The 21,991-nt window shown below is 37.7% G+C and overlaps 1 protein-coding gene across 4 annotated transcripts in view; it reads left to right on the top strand.

Annotated features, from left to right (window-relative positions):
* Vamp7 (vesicle-associated membrane protein 7) overlaps positions 1-16,398 on the top strand; it is a 30,110-nt gene extending 13,712 nt beyond the window's left edge. For 3 of the 4 annotated variants that reach the window (XM_013035375.1, XM_013035374.1, XM_013035373.1), the window contains 5 exons: positions 773-910; positions 3,532-3,622; positions 10,311-10,378; positions 12,420-12,512; positions 15,352-16,398. In XM_013035375.1, the coding sequence (XP_012890829.1) occupies positions 773-910; positions 3,532-3,622; positions 10,311-10,378; positions 12,420-12,512; positions 15,352-15,420 (459 nt within the window). In that variant the 3' untranslated portion in view covers positions 15,421-16,398. The remainder of the gene's footprint in view (positions 1-772; positions 911-3,531; positions 3,623-10,310; positions 10,379-12,419; positions 12,513-15,351) is intronic. The other variant, XM_013035376.1, reaches the window with a different exon arrangement.
* The last annotated feature ends 5,593 nt before the right edge of the window (positions 16,399-21,991 follow it).

The raw sequence follows: 21,991 nt of genomic DNA, 5'->3' as shown, positions 1-21,991 counted from the left end.
TGCCTCCTAAATAGCTGTGATTACAGATATGAGCTACTGCACTCTGCTATGGTTGAAAATTAAGTTAAAGACCAGTGAAAATAACAATGCAATTTTTTTTTCTGTCTAAGAGCATGCTCCCTTTGAATTTTTAACATCAACTCCATTTTTAAAAACATTGGTCTAGACTAATTATCTTAGGTGAAGTGGAAAAAAAGAGTGTCAACCATAGTGATAATCATAATGATTTTAACCATGGTCTCATTATACCTTCTAAAATCAGGGGAAAACAAACAAACATCAACATCTGACAAAACTGGTATGATAGAGCTTGGAATTGATGAAAAATATCATGAAATCTTGAATTGTCAAATATTACTTGAGCTATAATTTGATACATATTCATGTATATGTACTTATTGACTGACTGGGCATAGACAAAGTTATTTCACATGACCCTTTCCATTGTATTACCATTATTTGCAACTATCAATTCCAAGTTCCTAACCTCAGGAAGTTGAATAACCCAGGTACCATTACCATTACCTCAGTTGGCAATAACCAGACATGTTTGAATTTAACTCTCAGCTCTTTCATTTACTAAGTGTTTCACATTTGATAAGTTAGCTACCCTTTTCAAAGTCTTTGCTTTATCTTAGAAAATGGAATTAGTCCTAGTTCCTCCTCAGAGAGTCATTGCTCAGTAACCATTATCCTGTTTATACTGTTGTTCGTAATCCGTGGCACTTTTGTTTACTTTGTAAGTGTGAATTCTATGTTTGTTACTTTTTAGGATTTTGAACGTTCCAGAGCCTTCAATTTTCTGAATGAGGTAAAGAAAAGATTTCAGACTACTTATGGTTCAAGAGCACAGACAGCACTTCCATATGCCATGAATAGTGAGTTCTCAAGTGTCTTGGCTGCACAATTGGTAAGATCTTTCTCAGGATACAGTGTTTTGATTCATGTTTTCTTTTTTAAAATTTTATTTATTTTTATTATTATTATCTTTAAGTAGGTGTACAAAGAGGTTGCCATTCTACAAAACAGTATAGGAATACAAGATGTCTGACAACATTGTCACCCATTGCTCCTACATGTTTTCTTGTTACCTGAAATCACCATGAATGCAGAGGGTCCTGACCTGCAGTACACTTTTCTTACTGTTTTACTGTATAAAATAATAAAATTTTCTTACTAAAAGTAAAGGGGCCATTTTATGGTAGAAAGATAGTAATTGGTTACATTCTTTCTTAATAGTTGTCAAAGTATCTCAGAGGTAGAGAGAAGAGAACATGAAAGATTATCTAGTTAAGCTACCCATCTAATGCTTAAATCCACTGATCATGCCAATTGTCTTTTTAACATATATATAAACTTTCTATCCATTCATGAGACAAGTTTATTTTTAAGCAGTTTGGAGTAACCATTTAGGAGTCTGATCGTCTACATAAATCCCTAATTGTTAACTCAGTGACATTTTACTTACATATGTAAATATGTATGTGTACATATCCCTTTAAATTGCCACTGTAATTAAGATAGAAAGAATTTCCATTGCTCTAGATTTTCCAACATTTCTTTTTCCAGTCAGTCAGTTGCCTCCCTCCATACTCTGCTCCAGGCAACTACAATCTATTTTCTATCTCTGTTAATTAGTTTTGTCTTTTGTACGGTTTCCAATAAATGGAAAGATACAGTGTGTATCTTTTTGTGTCTTGCTTGTCTTGTTCATTGTAAAAGTTTTTATATTCACTCATTCATGTTATATAAATCAGTAGTTTGTTTAGTTCTTTTTGGGGGGGGTCCAGTCGTGGGACCTGAACTCTGGGCCTGGGCACTGTCCCTCAGCTCTTCAGCTCAAGGCGAGCGCTATACCACTTGAGCCACAGTGCCACTTCCGGCTTTTTTCTTTTTGTTTATGTGGTGCTGAGGAATCGAACCCAGGGCCTCAGGCATGCAAGGCAAGCACTCTACCACTGAGCCACCTTTTTAATAAGTAGTATTGTATGCATATACCATAAGTCATTTATCCATTTACCTGTTTGTAGATATTTTCATTGCTTTCAGTTTTCAACCTGTTTCTAGGTATTTGGATTGTTTTCAGTTTTCAACTCTCATGAATAACTATGATTCTGTACATATAAATGTTTGTGTGTGTACATATACATATATATATATATATATATATATATATATCTTTTTGGAAAATACCTAGGAATGGAGTTATTGGTTCATATGGTAAGTATTTGTAATATCTTAAAATTTGTCACACATTTTCCCCAAGTTATTACATAATTTTACATTTTTACCACCAAGCCCAGTGTTTCTGCATCATTGCCAACACTTGTGTCTGTCTTTAATTTTAGGTGTTTTGATGGGTGTGCAATTGTATCTCATGTGTTTTTAGTTAACATTTTTGTGATAACTAATGATGCTGAGCATCTTTTAAATGCTTACAAAGACCTAACCTAGAACTATGATAGTATTGCGAATGTAGAAAAAAGGACATTTTTAATTAGATATTTTTTACTTGTATATAAGTGTTCTTTTTAATATTTTTTAAAGTATATTTGCATGCATATACTTTAAAAAGTATATGTGGGCTTCATTCCTCTGGAAATGAAGTCCTTTTAAACTCCTATTATTTATACCCTGCTTATCAACCCTTATTATTTAAGCGGTAGTTTGTTTCATACTCTTTACCAGGAGATGTTTATATATTTGATGCTATGTAAAACACTATCATCAAAAGTATACTACTGCACAGTGAATAAATAGACAACTATCAGAAAACCTTTCAAATTAGCCAGTTTCTCATTCGCTCTAGAATTATGTTTGACCCTTTGAACAAATCTGTGCTGGTTTCCTCATCTATAAGCAGAAATACGGAAGGCATTTTCATCAGAGTTTTGAGGTAAATTGAGTAGTATCCCATTTGAAGCATTCAGTATAGTGAAGTGACTGGGACATTGTGTATTAAACACTCAATTGTTGTTATCTATGGATAATAACTTCTCCATGTATGTTGTCATTGGTGACCTAGATTCTAGATCCTGTGAAAAGCTAATGAAAATAGGTATCATGCTTTGATGCCAACAGATAGAAGAACAAATATAAGAAAGAGAGCATGCCTCCGCCTCATTATATCCAAAAAGTAGGGAACAAATTTTCATGCATTTTGTCTCTGTCCTTCCTGCCCCAAATACAGACTTCTTTGTATTCCTTTCTTCATCATCTAACCACAGATTATATACCTTTCACTCTTCTCCCCCAAGAATCTCAGCTGTATATTTGACATATTGTAGTATCTTTCACTTAAATTTACTCAAAAATAAGATACTTTATACTTTAATACTTAGATTTTTATATGGAAGCATTTTTTGTGCCGACAGTATTTCCCCATAGGTCTGATGACCATCTTTTCAGCAAAGTGACATGTATCTTTTATATAATAAAATAGTGATATCATTTTTTCTGATTTATATAAGTTATAATTTCTCTTATTTTTGTTTTCTGTTGTAAATAATGTCTAGGTATCTTTTTTTGTAGAAGCATCACTCTGAGAATAAGGGAGTAGACAGAGTGATGGAGACTCAAGCTCAAGTGGATGAACTGAAAGGAATCATGGTCAGAAACATAGGTATGTTTCACTGGCATTTCATTCATATAGACATTAACAATGATGACTATTTTATAGTCAAGTTATAATAGAGATGCAGACACAATTACTTATTCTCACTATTAGAAGCTAATATCAGTTGAGATATTGATGTAACTTAGCTGTGCTGTTGTCTGCTTCTTATTACTTTCAGCTATTCTGTAAGATTGTTTAATTAAGGGCCGGGAAGGTGGCTCAGGGATAGAGTGCTTGCCTTGCATGCATGAGGCCCTGGGTTTGATTCCTTAGTACCACATAAGCAGAAAAGCCAGAAGTGGTGCTATGGCTTAACTGGTGGAGCGCTAGCCTTGAGCTGAAGAGCTGTGGGACAGTTCCCAGGTCCAGAGTTCAGGCCCCACAACCGGAAAAAAAAAAGTTAATATGACAATTTGGTTTGGAGATATCCAGATGGCTGAAAATATAGATTCTTAAACTATACTGGAGTTTCCTAAAATATTGTTTGGAAAGGGCTGGGAAGGTGGCTCAGTGGTAGAGTGCTTGCCTTGCATGCATGAGGCCCTGGGTTCCATTCCTCAGTACCACATAAGCAAAAAGAAAAAAAGCCGGAAGTGGCGCTGTGGCTCAAGTGGTAGAGTGCTAGCCTTGAGCTGAAGAGCTGAGGGACAGCGCCCAGGCCCAGAGTTCAGGCCCCACGAATGGACCCAAGAAAAAAAAAGAGGAAAAAAAAAAGAAAAAAAATATTGTTTGGAAAAACAATATTTGGCTATTGACCAAAAGAAAGAATTAGGTTTAAAAAAAAAACAACTTGTATTTTTCAGAGAAATAAACTATGTTATAATTTCCATCTAATGGCTTGTGCTGATTTTGTTAGGAATACTTGGCACATTAAAATAAGCCAGAGAGCCAGGCACTGGTGGTTCATGTCTATCATCCTAGCTTCCCAGGAGGCTGAGATCTGAGGATACGGTTCAAAACCAGCCTGGACAGGAAAGTCCATGAGACTCTTATCTTCAATTAACCATCAGAAAACTGGAAATGGTGCTGTGGCTCAAAGTGGTAGAACACTAGCCTTCAATACAAAATCTCAGGGACAGTATGCTGGCCCTAAATTCAGGCCCCACAACCACCACTACCACCACCACCAACAACAACAAAACAAATACATGAATCTTATTTTTAATTGATTTGTTCAGTAGAGTTTAAATTTAGGATGATATTGGTGTATAGTTTCAAGGCTCAGTTTCAAAGTATATTATTCTCAAAGCTCAGGTTCTCATAGTGTGGTCCTTGGACTAGTAGAATCAGCATCATCTAACAGTTTGTTAAAAAATACTCTTTGGAGCTTGATGCTGATGGCTTATGCCTGTAGTACTAGCTACTCAAGAAGCTGAGATCTGAAGGTCATGGTTGGAAGCCAGCCTGGGCAGGAAAGCCTGTGAGACTCTTTATTTCCAATTAACTGCCCCAAAACCTGGAAGTGGAACTGTGGCTCAAATGGTAGTGTGCTGGCCTTGTACAAAATAAAAAGCTCAGGGACAGTGCCCAGACTTTGAGTTGAAGCCTCAGGAGCCACACAAAAAAATGCATATTTGGGAGCCTAATCCATACCTGCTGAATCAGACTTTCTGGGAGTAGGCCCCAGTGATGTGTTTTCACAAGTTGTATAAGATATATAATTATATATAAATATCATAAATACCAATTTATGATCTTGGATTTGCAAGTTGAATTACTTTTACATTTATTCTTAGAACAATTACAGATTATAAAAAGACATTTAAAAATTTCTGCTCCTGATCTCATTGTTGCAAAGATTTACTTTTATTCTTCTATTTAAATTTTTATCTTCATGTACACATACATACTTATAGTCATGTTTATATTGTTCTGTAGTGGCAATATAATAAAGTGATTAAGGTTTATAGTCATATATATGTCTGAATTCAAGTCTCAGTTTTACTTTTCATATATATTAGTCTTTTAGAAGTCATCTATCCTCTCTGAACTTTAAAGTCTGATCTGTATAATCTCTGATCTGTAAAATCAGTAAACTAATATTACCAACAGATAACAGGATAAAAGTGGTAATGTATGTAAAGACTTGGTACACTGCCTGGAATTTAGTAAGGATTGAATTTGGTCATACAGTATTTCATTGAGTTAATGTATCACTATGTCCTTTTCTTTGGACACCTAAGTTCTATAGGGTCATTTTACTCAAAGTACAGTTTTGTTACTAAATAAGGACCTAGCTGAAGAATGTAAATTAGTGCTGGACTTCCTTCATTGAGAATCTCTTGCTCTGGCAGTAATGTCAGTTAGACTGAGTAGTGTGCTTAGAGACTTAGTTAAACCAGTAGCAAACCACTTAAGCTGTACTGATTTAGAGATTTGTGTTACACTAACAGTACTGTTACTATTTTTGTGCCTATTATGTTTACCTTATTTTTAGATTAATTCCCATGAATATAATTAATAACCAAAGTGCAGAAACATTTTGTTAATCTTTGTATGCATATCTCTTGCCTATTTAAAGTGATTTGTTTATTGATAGACTGTGCTGGTTCTGTGGCTTTAACTCAAGGCCTGGGCACTGTCCTTGAGCTTTTTTGCTCAAGACTTACTCTAACACCTGAGCTATAGTTTCCCTTCCAGCTTTTCTGGTGCTTGACTGAAGGTAAGAGTCTCACAGACTTTCCAGCCTGGGTTGTCTTTAAGCTGTGATTTTCTGATCTTAGCCTCCTGAGTAGCTAGGATTATAGATGTGAGCTACCAACACCCGGTGTAAAGTGATTTACTTTAGTTTTAAATATGTCTAGATGAAGAGTAGAGGGCCCATTGAAAAAACTACTAATATTTTTGTCTTACCAAATTTTACGTGAAAGTGGAAGCAACCAATGCTATACTATTGTGCATATGTAAAGTTCCCAACAAATCAAACTTTTCATTACACTGATAGAAACTCTGTACATTTTTTAGTCACTCCTCATATTCTCTCAATCTCTAGATTTAAGCAACAATCAATCTCTTTTTTGTCTTTACTAATTCTTTTACAAAATTTTGGGCATTTTGCAGAAGTGGAATCATATAATATGAGACCCTTTGTGTATTAACTCCTTTCTCTTAGCATAATGATATTGAGGTTAATTCATGTGGCACCTTGTATAAGTACTTTATTCCTTTTCATAACTGAATGTGTCAGTACATTGTCACTTTCTTTTTATTTTTATTTTTTTGATAGTACTAGTGTTTTAAACTCAGGGCTTTGTGCTTGCTAGGCAAATGCGCTATCAGCTGAATTACATCCCAGCCCTTTGACTTTAGTTATTTTTCAGGTAAGGTCTCTCTTTTTCCCAGGGCCAGCCTTAGACTGTGATCGCCTTCATTATACTTCCCTCATAGTTGGGATTGCCAGGAGTGCATGTTGAAATGAATTTCCACTCTTTTTTTCCTGGCTGCCTTTGAATTGCCATCTTCCCAATCTTTGCCTCCTAAGTATTTGGGATTTCAGATTTAAGCTCCCCTGCCCAGACAGTATTTTATTTCTCCATTTATATCCCTCATTTTTCTAGCTCCTGTTTTGATATACCTATTATTCATATGTTGGCACATTTGTGATGTCCCACAGTTCTGTGAAGTTGTTATTTTTATTCATTCTTTTGATATCTCATTCAGCCTAAATATCTTCAGGCTGATACTGAGAATTGACCTATCTGTTTGCTGATATTTTGTCTTTCATCTCTTCTAATCTACTTCTGATTTTGTCTAGCTAATTTTTTATTTCGATTATTGTGCTCTATTTCCATTTGGTTTATTGTGCTCTTTCTGATACATTATGCTTTCCTTTCCTTTTCATTGTGCCAGTTGTGGGCCTTGAACTTAGGGTCTGGGAACTGTCCTTTAGCTTTTTCCCCCAAAGCTGGTGCTGTACCACTTTAGCTACACTTCCACTTCTGACTTTTTAGTAGTTAATTGGAGATAAGAGACTCATGGACTCCCCCCCCCCCCCCCCGACTGGCTTCTAATCTCAATCCTCAGATCCCAGCCTCCTGAGTATCTATGATTACAGGTGTGAGACATCCGGGTCTGGCAACTTTGAAGTTTTTGCTGAATTCAATAGCTGGATTACCTCAAGTCATTTTGCTTTTGTTTTTATGAAAGTTTTAGCCTGAATTTACTTAAGTACATCACAGTTAAAAATGTAGAGAGGAATAGAAAAAGAGAAACATTTCCTGTTCTTCTTGCTGGAAATGGAAATTAAAGATTCAAAATGGCAGTTTTTACCTGTAGTTTTTGTGCTTTTTGAGCTGAGTTGAATGCAGATAATGTCACCTAGCAACTATGAATCTTGACAGTGGTTTGGGGAGGGTGAGGTGGGTGAATCCTACCCCAAACCCAGGTAACCTTCAAGACTTCCTTTTGCAAGACATATCTTTTATTCTTTCTGTCTTTGTCCATTCATGAAGAATTTCCAGATTTTTTTTATCATTCAGATAATAAAACAAGGGGCTGGGAAAGTGGCTCAGTGGTAGAGCGCTTGCCTTGCATGCATGAGGCCCTGGGTTCAATTCCTGAGCACCACATAAGCAAAAAGAAAAAGCTGGAAGTAGAGCTGTGGCTCAAGTGGTAGAGCGCTAGCCTTGAGCTGAAGAGTTGAGGGACAGCGCCCAGGCCCAGAGTTCAGGCCCCACAACCGGACCCAAAAATAAATAAATAAAATAAAACAAGTTTAGATAGCCTCTCCTATATTCCAGAAGAGAAGACCTGTTTTAGGTAGCTCCTCTCATATCTTCTAGTCTTTTAACTAAACACTAAAATGAAGGTGTGATTGGACCAGAGCTTGTCTACTTTTTTTGTTTACTTCCTGGTTTTAACTTGTAAGTCTGGCCCTTTGAATTTTTGTTGAAAATAATATAATTTGCTTACCTTCTTATTTATCTGTCTTACTTCATTTTTCTTAAATATCAAAGCCATTTTCTATTCTCTGTTCTTTTTCCTATATATGTTTCAGACTCTCCTGTTTATTTTCTTATCTCATAAAGCTGTTGAAAGTGGACATTTTAGATAATGTATTATAGTCATTCCGAATACTGATCTCCTTTAAGATTTGTTGTTTGTTTATTTATTGACTAGGCTGGAGTTTTTCAGTGGAATATATTCTTTACATAGTATGCATACTCTAATGGTCACTCCTCAGAGAGAAAATCCTTGGGCCTGTCAACCAGAATAATATGACTCTCCTCAGATCTCTCTTAATTTCCCTGTTAAACATCTGGCTGCTCTGCTACTCTTCCTTACTTACCTGCTAATTTCTACTAATTGTAATATAATCTAATTAGATTTTGGTTCTGTTGTAGGGGGACTCTTACAGGCGTGCTCTGAACTCTGAAAGCAGAATTGTTTTTAAAGGAAAACATTTTTTAAAAATTATTTTTAAGTAGTTTGTACAAAGGGGTTCCAGTTCAGCATGTCAGTTTTTGAGTCAGTGTCACGCTTCTGTTGTTCTCCCCCATCTCTCCCAACCCCACTCATCCCCTCAAGTTACCTGGATCTGTTTTCTCATACTTACATTGAATATTATGACTGCAATTTTCCACTCTCCAGAAGGGCTGTTAGCTTTCTTGTTTCCTCTTTTTCTGTTTCTACTTTCAAATGGCCTAAATTTTAGTTTGTTTTGCCCATGAAACTACCAGTTTCATCTTACTTACCTTCCTCTAAAATATCCATTGTTTTAGATAGCCTCCTTAGGCTTCAACTACCTCATCTTCTGTTTCAAATAGTCTGTCCCCTGAAGGGAAGCTGTGTGTTCTTAAGGCTTGTCTCTTCCCCTTGTATACTCTCTCCTTTGGAATGAGTATAACCCTTAACTGGGACCCTGCAGGGGGAAAATGTTTTCCCAGGTTGTACTTGTCATGAGCTTCTCGTGCCATTATTCTAGAAGTGTCTAGCTTTCACTCATTTTTTTGTTCCTTTTTTTCACCACTCTCAGATCATACTCTCAATTAAATTTTCACACTACCACTCTTAAGTCAAGTGTAGTCTGCTGTCTGTTTTCCTATATGAAGTTTAATCAGAATGCAGCAATGATAATTCATTTACATAATGCCTAAATGTGACCAAGGAGAGTAATTGCAATGTAGGTCTACAAGGCCTAAACAGAACTGCCAACCTTTATTTTTCTTGATAAATTGATAAAAATATTTTTTAACATAAATCATTTATTTTTGTTTATGGTTCTGAAGGTACCAGTCCAAGATCAAGTAGTACCCTAAGGAGTATAGCACATCATGTCAAGAGAATATGATAGAACAAAAATTGAGCCCTGTACCAGTGGCTCAAGCCTGTAATCCTAGCTACTCAGGAGGCTGAGATCTGAGAATTGCGGTTCAAAGCCAGCCTGGGCAGCAAAGTGCGTGAGACTCTTTATCTCCAATAAACCACTAGAAAGCTGGAAGTGGTGCTGTGGCTCAAGCGGTAGAACACTCGCCTTGAGCTGAAGAGTGCAGGGACAGCGCCTAAGCCCAGAGTTCAAGCCCCATGACTAACCAAAAAAAAAAATTGAGATCTGTTGTTATTTAAACATATAAGTACTTTTGTGATACCTATGAGGTGACAAGAACACCAACTATGATTGAAATTAGATCTTGATTGAAAGAAAATGATGTATTTGTAATAGAAAATATGATTTTTTTATTTCTGAAATTTTCAGATCTGGTTGCTCAGCGGGGAGAAAGATTGGAATTATTGATAGACAAAACAGAAAATCTTGTGGATTCAGTAAGTGTATAATATAACAATTTTTCAGGATGCAAAGTAGATACAGATGATGGTTGAAAGTAGAAAAAGCCCTGAAATTTAATACTGTTTATTTTTTGTTTCCTTTCTTATGTCTATTATATCTTTATTATATGTTATAATATTGTGTTAAAGAAGGAAACAGTGAGACATAGAAAAATAGCCACAGTTAATAGCCATTAAGGAATCTGGTTTAGAAAGCATACTCAGTACACAAAAACAATTTCCTAAACCTTTGAATTAATGTACAATTTTTAGATTGATCATCACCTCAACTGTATGTACCAACCAGTCTTTTTGCTACTAAAAAAAGTCTCACAGTATGAAACAAATGTATAGGTCAGTTGTGATCCAAGATGAATCTTGAAAACTGAACAGTTCACTTTCTTGTTTATAGTAATACTTTGGTCTTTTCCTTCTATCAAACCACATCATAGGTTAGGAAAGCCCTTAGTAAGCCTTAAAGGAAACTGTAATTTTGTGAGTTAGGTATGCTGCAGTTACATGTATCATTTATTGTTCCATATGATTAGGTAAATAAAAATTTGAGAGAAAGATGATAGATACAGAAAGAATGCAGAAATCAGTTACAATTGGAATCTACACTATTACACATTTAAATGCTGGAGTACAAAGAAGGCAAATAAGTATCTAATCCTAATTTATATGTTACTTCCAGTCTTTCGGCTATTCAGTACTAGTGTAACTTGTACTTTCCAAATAAAACTTTATTTTGTTGACACTATGATAATGCATGTTTGTTACAACTGGCAACAAGATTTATAGTGGTTAGAAGCACAAACTCTAGAATCAGGTTGCCTGAATTTGTTGCTAGTATTTAGGAACAAAATTTATTTTTATATATTGGCTTTGTTTGAATCCTGCATGTTTGGGAAATTCAATTGTTGTAGCTTTTCAGTAGATTCTAAGATTGAATATAAGCAGCAGCAGTGGACATCTTACCTGTTGACTATCTGATGGGGAAAAATTCAGTATTGTACCATCATTTTTGTGTGTGCTGGTCCTGTGGCTTGATCTCAGGATCTAGGCACTGCCCTTGAGTTTTTTTGTGCAAGACTAGAGCTCTGCCAGTTGAGCCACAGCTCTACTTTTTTTTTTTTTGTGGCTAATTGGAGAGAAGAATATCACAGACTCCTGCCTGGGCTGGCTTTAAACACAATCCTCAGATTTCAGCTTCCAGTAGCTAGGATTACAGGTGTGACCCACTGATGCCTGGCTCAGCTGTAGATATTTTGTCAGGTCAAAGAGTTCCTTTCAGTTCTATAATTGAGAGTTGTATTGGTGAATTTTGTCAAAAGTTTTTGTCTATGAAGATATTTATATATTTTTTCTCCTTTCTTCAGTTATTATGGTAACTTACATTCATATTTTTTAATGTTAAACCAAACTTGCATTTTCTTCAAGGTCATGCCATAATATCCTGTTTATATAACACTTTATTAAATTTCCTAATTTCTGTCTAGGAATTTTTCATCTATGTTCTTTTTTATGTAAATAATACTTTATTTTTAGAAAAGTTTTAGATTCATGGAAAAACTAAAGAGATGGTAAAGAATTTCAAATATATCCCTTCCTTCCCCCTCCATACTTGGTTTCTCTGTTATGAACTCATACATTAATAAGGTATATTTGTTACAGTGAATGAACTGGGCAGAATTAGCTAATGAGCTTGCAGCCAAATAGTTTAGTTTCTTACTGAAAATGTAAAGAGGAAAATGCTTTTCACTAGAAGAATCACTTCTGGTACTCAACACCATGTTCATTGGGATGGTTAAAAAAAGGAAAGGAAGTGAAGCATATTTAGTGGGCTTTCACAGCTTATGATAGATCTGGTAGAACCTTGCTATTTGGAACTGGCAATTATGAGTGGCTACTTGTAAAGAGAGGTAAGGGGCATTGAGACTTCAGCAGAATTAATGAAAGCAAAATTTTTGCAACGTGTTACTGCAGATCATTCATGCAATCAGTGCCAAGAGCTGAACAATTTATGATTGCTTTCTAGTCTGTTACCTTCAAAACCACCAGCAGAAATCTTGCTCGAGCCATGTGTATGAAGAATATCAAACTCACTATCATCATCATCATCATATCAATTGTAAGTTTTTATCCTTTTATGTCATGGTCTTTATGCTCCTGAGCTTAGCTTCTTCTTTGTTAGTGTGTGAATTTAGTTTGATTTATGAAGCTGTATTAAGTTTGAATTATACTTATTGGTTACTATATATGTGCAGAGCACTGTTCTAATGCAGTGTCAGTCTTTGCTAAAAGATTTCACCTAACATATTTCAGCTTGTGAGATTTTCATATTACAGCTGTGACAAATTGTCTTTATATAAAGATAGTAAGCTTTATATTTGTAACCTAATATATACCCTAACACATGCCCGATCATAACCAAAACCATAACCTTAACCAATGTTCTTTTTTTTTTTTTTTGTCGGTCATGGGGCTTGAACTCTGGGCCTGAGTGCTGTCCCTCAGCTCTTCAGCTAGTGAACCACATTGCCACTTCCAGTTTCCTGGTGGTTTATTGGAGATAAGAGTGTCATGGACTTTCCTGCCTGGGCTGGCTTTGAACCGCAATCCTCAGATCTCAGTCACCTGAGTAGCTAGGATCACAGGCGTGAGCCACCGGCACCTGGCTCTAACACATGTTCTAACCCTAACACATATCCTAATATGTACCGTAAACATAACATGTACCCTCATATGTACCCTAACCACTAATACCTTCTCTAAACCATACAAGATAACCTTACTAACACATTCCCTAAACCATACAAGATAATCTTACGTGCACCCGAACATGTACCCCAAATGTATAACCTAACACATATGCTAACACTTGCCCTAGCCCTAACACATAGCTTAACCCTAATATGTATGCTTACATGTTCCCTGACATACCCATCATACAGCCTAACTCTGGCCATGCTCATATTCTAACATGTACCCTAATTTTAACCCATGCCCTAACATGTACCCTAACTCTAACAATAACCTTATCATGTACTTTCAAGTATACTCTAACCCTAAAATACACTTTAAACATTAACATATATCCTAACAAGTACCCTAACACATACTCTAAACCACCCTTACATCCACCCTAACATGTACCCTAACCCTAGCAGTTACCTTAACCCTAACATACCCTAACACATACCCTAACCACTAATATATACAGTATCAAGTACTCTAACACATATTCTAAACCATATAGGTACCCTTATATGTACCCAACATGTACCCCAAACCCTAACACTTACCCTAACCCCAATTCATACCTTAAACTCAAATCTTAACATTTCCCTAACATTTACCCCATCATACACCCTAACTCTAATCCTATGCCTTACCCTAAATTGTCTGCTAAGCTAAATCCATACATCATTGTGTACCTAACACTTTCTCCAATACTAACTCACTCCCAAACCTAACACTTACATAACCCCTTTCCTAACAAGTCCCCTAACTTGTGGAATATGTGTATGTAAATATGTGTATGTGTAATACTATGTAGGTAACACAGTTTTTTGATAAAAGTGTCATAATTTAAATTTCAGTACTAAATCAGGTGCCAGAAGCACATGCCTGCAATCTTAGCTACCCAGGAGGCTGAAATCAGAGGATTGCTATTTGAAGCCAGCCCTGTCAGAAAAATCTGAGCGTCTCCATATCAAATTAACCAGTAGTACCAGTAGTACCAGCTGTGAGCAAGCAAGCTGAGCTAGAGTGTGAGGCCTTGAGTTCAAGGCATGGTACTATTAGCACAAAAATTAATAAAATAAAGTTGTAGTACTGCCTTAAAAATTTAACATAGCTATAATAGGATCAGTAGTTTGAAAATGTTCCATCATCAGCTTTTCCTTGCTTTGGTAATCTTAACTCTTGAGTCATTATCTGCTGGTTTTATAATTGTTATGTAGAGATAGTCTCTCTCCATGGTTTTCCTTATGTTTTTATCTTGATTGTTGAAAAATGAAATTCAAGCCTAAAATCTTAAAAATACAGTTTATAATAAAACAGTACTTCAAGGAAATTGTAGTTGTTTGGGGTTTTTTTGGTTGGTCATGGTGCTTAAACTCAGGGCCTAAACTGCTGTTCCTGAGCTTTTTCACTCAAGGCTAACGCTCTTCTACTACATTGAGCCACAGCACCATTTTCAATTGTCTGGTGGTTAATTGGAGATAGAGTCTCATGGATGTTTCTGCCTAGGCTGGCTTTGAACTGTGACCCTCAGATCTTAGCATACTGAGTAGATAGGATTACAGGCATGAGGCATCCAGCTATTTGGGATTTTTATCACATATTAATGTTGCATCAATGGGGTCGCTCTTACAGCCTTGGTTCTGCCTGGTTACCTACTGCTTTCTGAGAGAAAAATAGTGGAACTTAAGTGGATGAGAGATTAGGAAAGATAATTTCAATGCTATTTCTGTCTTTGAAAATATTGTTTTGTTGCATAGTCCACAACTTCTACTGTAATAAAATCAAGTGTTCTCCCTCCCTCCCTCCCTTCCTTCTTCCCTTCCTCCCTCCCTTCCTCCCTCCCTTCCTCCCTTCCTCCCTCCCTCCTTCCCTTCCTTCCTTCCTTCCTTCCTTCCTTCCTTCCTTCCTTCCTTCCTTCCTTCTTTCTTTTCTTCCTTTCTTGTCCCAGTCCTGGGGCTTTTTGTGTTGAAAGCTAGCATTCTACCACTTGAGCCACATCTCCATTTCTGGCTTTTTGGTGGTTAATTAAAGAGTCTCACAGACTTTCCTGTCTGTGCTGGCTTTGAACCACAATTCTCAGATATTAGCTTCCTGAGTAGCTAGGATTACCACCAGTGCCCAGCTTAGCAGTGTTCTTTAATAGGTTGCACTACCCTTTATATATTATTTTGAAGTATATGATAGATTCAAGAGAATAAAATTGCCTACCTCCTTTTTTCCAGGTTTTCATCTATATCATTGTGTCACCTCTCTGTGGTGGATTTACATGGCCAAACTGTGTGAAGAAATAAAGGAGCTGTTAACCAAGGATAAGAGGGACAAAAGAGTTAAAAGTAATTCATGTAACTCAGGCTTTGCAGTACTTACAAAAAGTGTCTGCCAATTGCTTCAACCCTCTTTTCACTTAAAAAATATATATTTGTCCTAACAGTTTATTCCAGTGCACTTCAGATTGAATCATTGATCACAGCAGTAGCTTTAGAAAGGCTTTTGTTTGTTAACTAGTGTCATCTACTTCTATAATTAATCTTAGTGTTAATTGCACAAAGTTGTTGCCAAGGTAAAAGCCACCACTCATACAACTTGTCTAATAAAATTATGATTTTTTATGCACACAGAAGTATTTGGGAGATAACATTACTAGCAACTTATCTTCATATCTTTTGTTATGGAAGAGTTTCAGGTGCTTCAAAACAATACAAATGGAGAATTGTTCTTATTTTGGGAATTGTACTTAGTTGTTGGTGCTGCTTATTTACAGTAGGAGCCCAGAAAGGTAAAGTACTAAACATTATTTGAATTATATGTGGATCATTTTCCTAGCCTGTTAGAAACACAGAGATTATACTTTTCCTCCTAGCATTTACTTTTGGGAATAAAGTTAGTGAAAGAACAGTAGATAGTTTGATATCTTCTGTTTCTTCATTGTAGTTGATTTGAGGAGATTTCTATTTAAATATTTCTAAAAGTTGTGGAGTTTTTTCATATTCCTTTTTTTCTGTGTATATTTGGGGCATATGTGTTGTTAGTAGAATGGGTAATGGAGGGTTGGGGAGGCAAATGATTGACTTGCCAAAGAAGAACAGAACACAGTGAATGTACTAGCATTTTTGCTGTACAAGAGAGGTAAGATTGAAAGGTGGTATATTTTCTATTCTGAGAAAAGCCCAAAATCAATACTGCTAAACATCAAGTCCAGATTTGGATTTGACTCCTGTTGAGTAATAGAGTATCCTTTATGATTTAATAAATTCTTTTTTTCTGCCTAATTTTGAGGAATTCTTTTTGAAACCCAAAAGAGAATAGTCAGTGTGATATACAGAAACAAGACAAAGTAGTTTATCATATATTTTACTACAGTATAAGTAAATTGTACTATAATAATACCATTTCATCTACTTTAATATCTGTTAGCTAGTATTTGATGTGTATCTGAAAAGAAGACACTGCTGCCCTAGATCTAATTGCATCTATTTATTAAGTTTCCATTAAACAAGTTATATTACATTTTACCCTTTACACAGTGAAAGAACAAATTAGTCTGTAGAAACTAGCCACCTGTTTAGCCTAGTTATGTGCCTTCAATTTGTATGTATGTCCTATAATTAGACTCATAGTACCTGTTCTTCCTTCTAAAACACTGAATTCATGCTACCTGATTCATTTATGTGACATATACCATAGACCCACAGGAACTTATTCATAACACAAATGTTTTTCTAGTCTTCTTTATCAATACCAATCATTTGGCATTCCTAAATGATAATTTCCAAATATTTTTTTATTTTTTTATTGTGAAAATACTGTACAGAGAGGTTACAATTACATGAGCAAGATAATGAGTACATTTCTTATCAAGCATTGTAGCCTCCTTTGTTTCCCCTTCCCATCCCTTCCCATCCTTCCCCCCCAAATATTTTTAATCCAAAGAAAAATACTTAAAGCTTACTTTCCTTTCTTATGACCACCTAAGTAAAACTGAGTGTGCATGTTTTAGTGATTAGTTATGCAAGTGTTCCTTGGTCTATTTATGTATCAGACTGCTTTTTAAAGCACGTGTTTTAGTGTAAATAATGAACTAACTGAAGACATTAATAAAATTTAAGAGTAATTGAGTTCTTTGCTTTAGAAATTTTTACTGGAGTCTGATCTCATTTGTTGACATTTAACCATACGGTATAGAACAAAGGGTTGTTATTTTTTGCTGAAGATATACAAAGACATGTCATCTTTTTTTTTTTTTTTCGGTCGTGGAGCCTGAACTCTGGGCCTGGGCACTGTCCCTCAGCTCTTCAGCTCAAGGCGAGCACTTTACCACTTGAGCCACAGCACCACTTCCAGTTTTCTAGTGGTTTACTGGAAATAAGAGTCTCGTAGACTTTCCTGCCCAGGCTGGCTTTGAACTGTGATCCTCAGATCTCAGCCTCCTGAGTAGCTATGATTACAGACGTGAGCCACTGGAGCCTGGCAAGAAGTGTTTTCTTAATCCTTTAGTAAAGATCTATGGTATAGTGTCAGCTTGTTCAAAACCAAAAGATGCAACAAAAAGCATGAAAAAGTGCATAAGTCATGATGAAACCAGAAAAAGATCCAAGAATGATCATATAGCCTTTATAGCTCATCTTTAAACCATGAGTTATGAAGGCATAAAACAGGGGGAAAAAACCTCCAAAGACTGGGATTCCATGTAATACTTTAAAAAATAAATGTATCTAAGTTGAATGGTTTGGTGGGGAAGGGACACTGAGGGGCATAGCTCAATGTTAGAGCACTTGCCTAGTGTGTACAAGGCTTTGGGTTCAATCTCCACTACCACCAAAAATAAATTAATTACAATAAAAATAAAATTTATTAGTTCTGAAAGAGATTGCTCAAAGGAAGATGCAAGGTGGAAGACAGCATTTCACTATAGCAAACAGGGTTGGCTAAACAGAAAAAAAAGAAAAATGGGTAAAGATCAATTTAAAACAAAAAAAGCTAGACCACATCCCCAAAATAATAATAAAAAAACCTTTGTCACCTGTGAACCTAGGTAGCTGAATATTTTTTTACAGGTTAGGGTAACTTGAAAACAGCCCATTTGAGCTCCTCTCTCTATGCCATCCAGATTGTATCTGAAGTATATAATTTCTAACCACACAGAGGTAAACGTGATTATTTGGTGGTTGTTTCTTTTCGAATCTTCCCTAGCACCATTGAGTCAAACAGCAATAATAGCAGTCCTAGATACTACTGAATGGTTCTACCTTAGCAACAGGTTTATTTCTCACAACTGAATTTTCTGAAGAATATAAGGTGGAAGTGATGGTGATGGTTGTGGCTAACTTGTGTCTGTTTAAATTTAACGAGAAAACAGCCAGACAAGTATTATGGAAACAAGGAGTTTAACATTGGATTTAAGCTTACACAAATGTGTGACAAATAGGAAGTGAAGTTTCAAGAGAAGACACCAACATATCAGAGAAATAGTCCTAAGCACTTCCATATAAAGTATTAGCACTGGTGAGCAGGTTGGAGCTCTGAATAATTATCCCTGTGTGTCTACTTGCCAAACGGGGTCTGTGAAGAGGAACATGTAGAAAGGTTTCAGGAAACCACAGCTTCAGTAGACCTGGTGCCAAAACCTGGTGGTAGGTTTTTAGTCCAAACTTGGCTGTAGTGCCAACAATCCAATTAATGATTTGAATGTGTAGTTGGAGGCATGGTTTAAGTAGCAGAGTACTTGCCTAGAAAGTGCAAGACCCTGATTTCTAACTCCAATACCAAAAGAATGAGTTGAATATCAAATGGAGGAGATTGAGGGAAAGCTGAGGCATACCTAAACATTTTTTTTGATTGCTCTGACTTCCAGAGTACTGACATTTGCTTCTGTTCTGCTAAGTCTCAACAAGTTCATCTTTTTTGCTCAGGCAAATTATTTAGAGGAATACTATGAAATCCTTGGTTTCTAGGAATAACAATGGTGCCAGTCCAGTCGAATTCAGTATTTTTAGGATTTGCTCAGTAGTTTATATATTTTTTATTGTAAAAATACTGTGTAGAGTTACATGAGTAAGGTAATGAGTACATTTCCTATCGAGCATTTACCCCTCCTTTCTTTTTGTCCCTACCATCCCTCCCCTCCCCACTTCCCCAAAGCTCAATAGTTTTATCAAGAGAATTATGAGAATTTAAGTCATTCTCATCTGAGTACACTGTAAAAAGTTAGCGTTTGTGCTGTTTATTAATCCAAAACAATCAAATACAGAATGTACCAAATTTTATCTTTTCCAAGCAGAAAGAAAATGATAACATATTCTATATAAGCAAATCAATGTACACAGATTAACCCTAATTTACTTTTTTTTTTCTGTTACTGGGACTTGAGCACAGAATCTGAGCACAGCCCCTGAGCTTCTTTTGTTCAAGGCTAGGTCTCTACCACTTGAGCCATGGCTCCACTTCCAGCTTTTTTGGCAATTTATTGGAGATAAAGGTCTCATGGACTTTCTTTCCCAGGCTGGCTTTGAACCATGACCCTTAGATCACAGCCTCCTGAATAGCTAGGATTACAGGTGTAATTACAGGGTGGTATGCTTGCACATTTCTATGGGGTGGAGCCAGAGAGCTCACTTCCCCACAATTCACAGTGGGTGATCAGGTGCTGTGCCTGCACATCTCCATGGAGTGGCATCAAAGAGCTCACTTCCCACAATGCCCTGCTGACAGAATGGTGGTATGCCTGTACATCTCCACAGGGTGTTGACAGAGAGGTCATTTCCCACAATGCTGTGTTGTTGGTCTGGTGCTAGTGTTGCACATCACCACGAGGTGGCACAAGAGAACTCACTTCTGAGTATGCCCTGATAATAGCACATGGCTATGCCTGCACATCTCCACGGGGTGGCGCCAGAGACCTCACTTCCCACAATGCCTAGCAGGCGGCTGGTTGCTATGCCTGCACATCTCCATGGGGTGGCACCAGAAAGCATATTTCCCACAATGCCCAGCTGTGGCCAGGTGTTATACCCACACATATCCATGGGGTGGCGCCATAAAGCTCATTTCCCACCATGCCCTACTGAGTGCCTAGTGCTATGCCCACACATCTCCACGGGGTCAGAGAGCTCATTTCCTACAATTCCCAGTTGATGGCCTAGTACTATGTCCGTACATGTATACAGGGTGGCAGAAGAAAACTCATTTTCCCTAATGCCCAGCTGGTAGGCGGGTATTTGCCCACGTATATCCATGGGGTAATGCCCTGCTTATCGACCCGTGCTAGCCCGCACATCTCCACTGCATGGCTCCATAGAGTTCGCATCCCATAATACCCAGCGGGCAACTATGTGCTGTGCCCAAACATCTCCACAGGGTGGCGACATTGAAGTCATGTCCCAAAATTCCCAAATTTTCATACATCTTCACCAGGCAGCACCAGAGACCTCACATCCCACAATGTCCAGTGTGGTGGCCAGGTAATATGCCTGCCAATCTCTACAGGGTGGCGACGTAGATCTCAATGCTCTGTAGGCAGCTGAGTGTTATGCCAACATTTCTCCAAAGGATGTCGCCAGAGAGCTCACTTCCTCCAATGTACTGCTACGAGCATATGCTATGCCCACACATCTACACCAGATGGCACCAGAGAGCTCATTTCCAACAATGCCATGTTTTTTTTGGCACAGTGCTAGACCCATACATTTCCACTAGGTGGTAGCAGAAATCCTCCTTTTCTCAATGCCCCGTGGGTGGTCGGGTGCTGTGCCCATATATCTCCACAGGATGGCGCCAGAATCTCGCTTCCCACAATGGTCTGCTCACAGCCATCACACATCTCCATAGAGTGACATCAGAGAGGTCATTTCTCACAATTCCCAGTGGGTGGCTAGGTGCTATGCTCGCACAACTCCATGAGATGACATCAGAGAGCTAATTTTCCACAATGCCTTGAAGTTGGCCAGGAGGTTTGCCATCACATCTCCACAGGGTGGCACCAGAGAGCTCACTTCCCACAAAGCTCAGCACGTGGCCAGTTGCTATACCTGCACATCTTCATGGGGTGGTGCCAGAGGGGTTATTTTCCACAATTCCAGGCAGATGGCCAGTTCCTATGCCCACACAATTCCACAGGGTGGCACCAGCAAGCTCGCTTCCCACAATGCCCTGCTGATGTCAGGCATTGTTACAATGTCCTGCTAATAGCACATGGCTATGTCTCCACATTTCCATGGGGTGGCTCAAGATGGCTCACTAACCACAATGTCCAGCAAGCAGCCGGTTGTTATGCCTGCACATCTGCATGGGGTGGCACTAGAGAACTCATTTTCCACAATGCCTAGTGGGCAGCCAGGTGCTTTGCCCACAAACATCCTTGGGATGGCACCAGAGAGCTTATTTCCCATAATGCTCAGAGGGCAGCCTAGTGTTATGTCTGAACATCTCCATAGGGTGGCTACAGACAACTCAATACACACAATGGTCATTGGGCAGCCATGTGCTCTGCCTACACACCTCCACACTTCCCACAATGCCCTGCTGACAGCCCGGTGCTATGCCTGTACATCGCAAAAGGGTGGCACCAGAGAGCTCACTTCACAAAATGCTCGGATGTCAATCAGGTGCTATTCCACACATCTTTACAGGATGGTTCCATACAGCTCACTTTTCAATATTCACAGTGGGTAGCTGGGTGCTATGCCCACACATCTCCTCAGGGTGGCCCAGAGAGAGACCTCATTTCCCATAATGTTGTGCAGTCTGCCGGGTGTGATTCCCACACACGTCCACGTGGTGGTCCAGAGAGCTCAGTTTCCACAGTGTCCAGCGTGTGGCCAGGAGCTATGCCAGAAAGCCCTGGGCAGGGAGGCACCAAAGCGGTCA

The sequence above is a fragment of the Dipodomys ordii genome, unplaced genomic scaffold (genome assembly GCF_000151885.1).
Source record: "Dipodomys ordii isolate 6190 unplaced genomic scaffold, Dord_2.0 Scaffold209, whole genome shotgun sequence".
In the NCBI taxonomy this organism is placed as follows: Eukaryota; Metazoa; Chordata; class Mammalia; order Rodentia; family Heteromyidae; genus Dipodomys; species Dipodomys ordii.
Note: the sequence above shows the minus strand (reverse complement) of the source record. Positions and strands in the feature narration are given on the sequence as shown.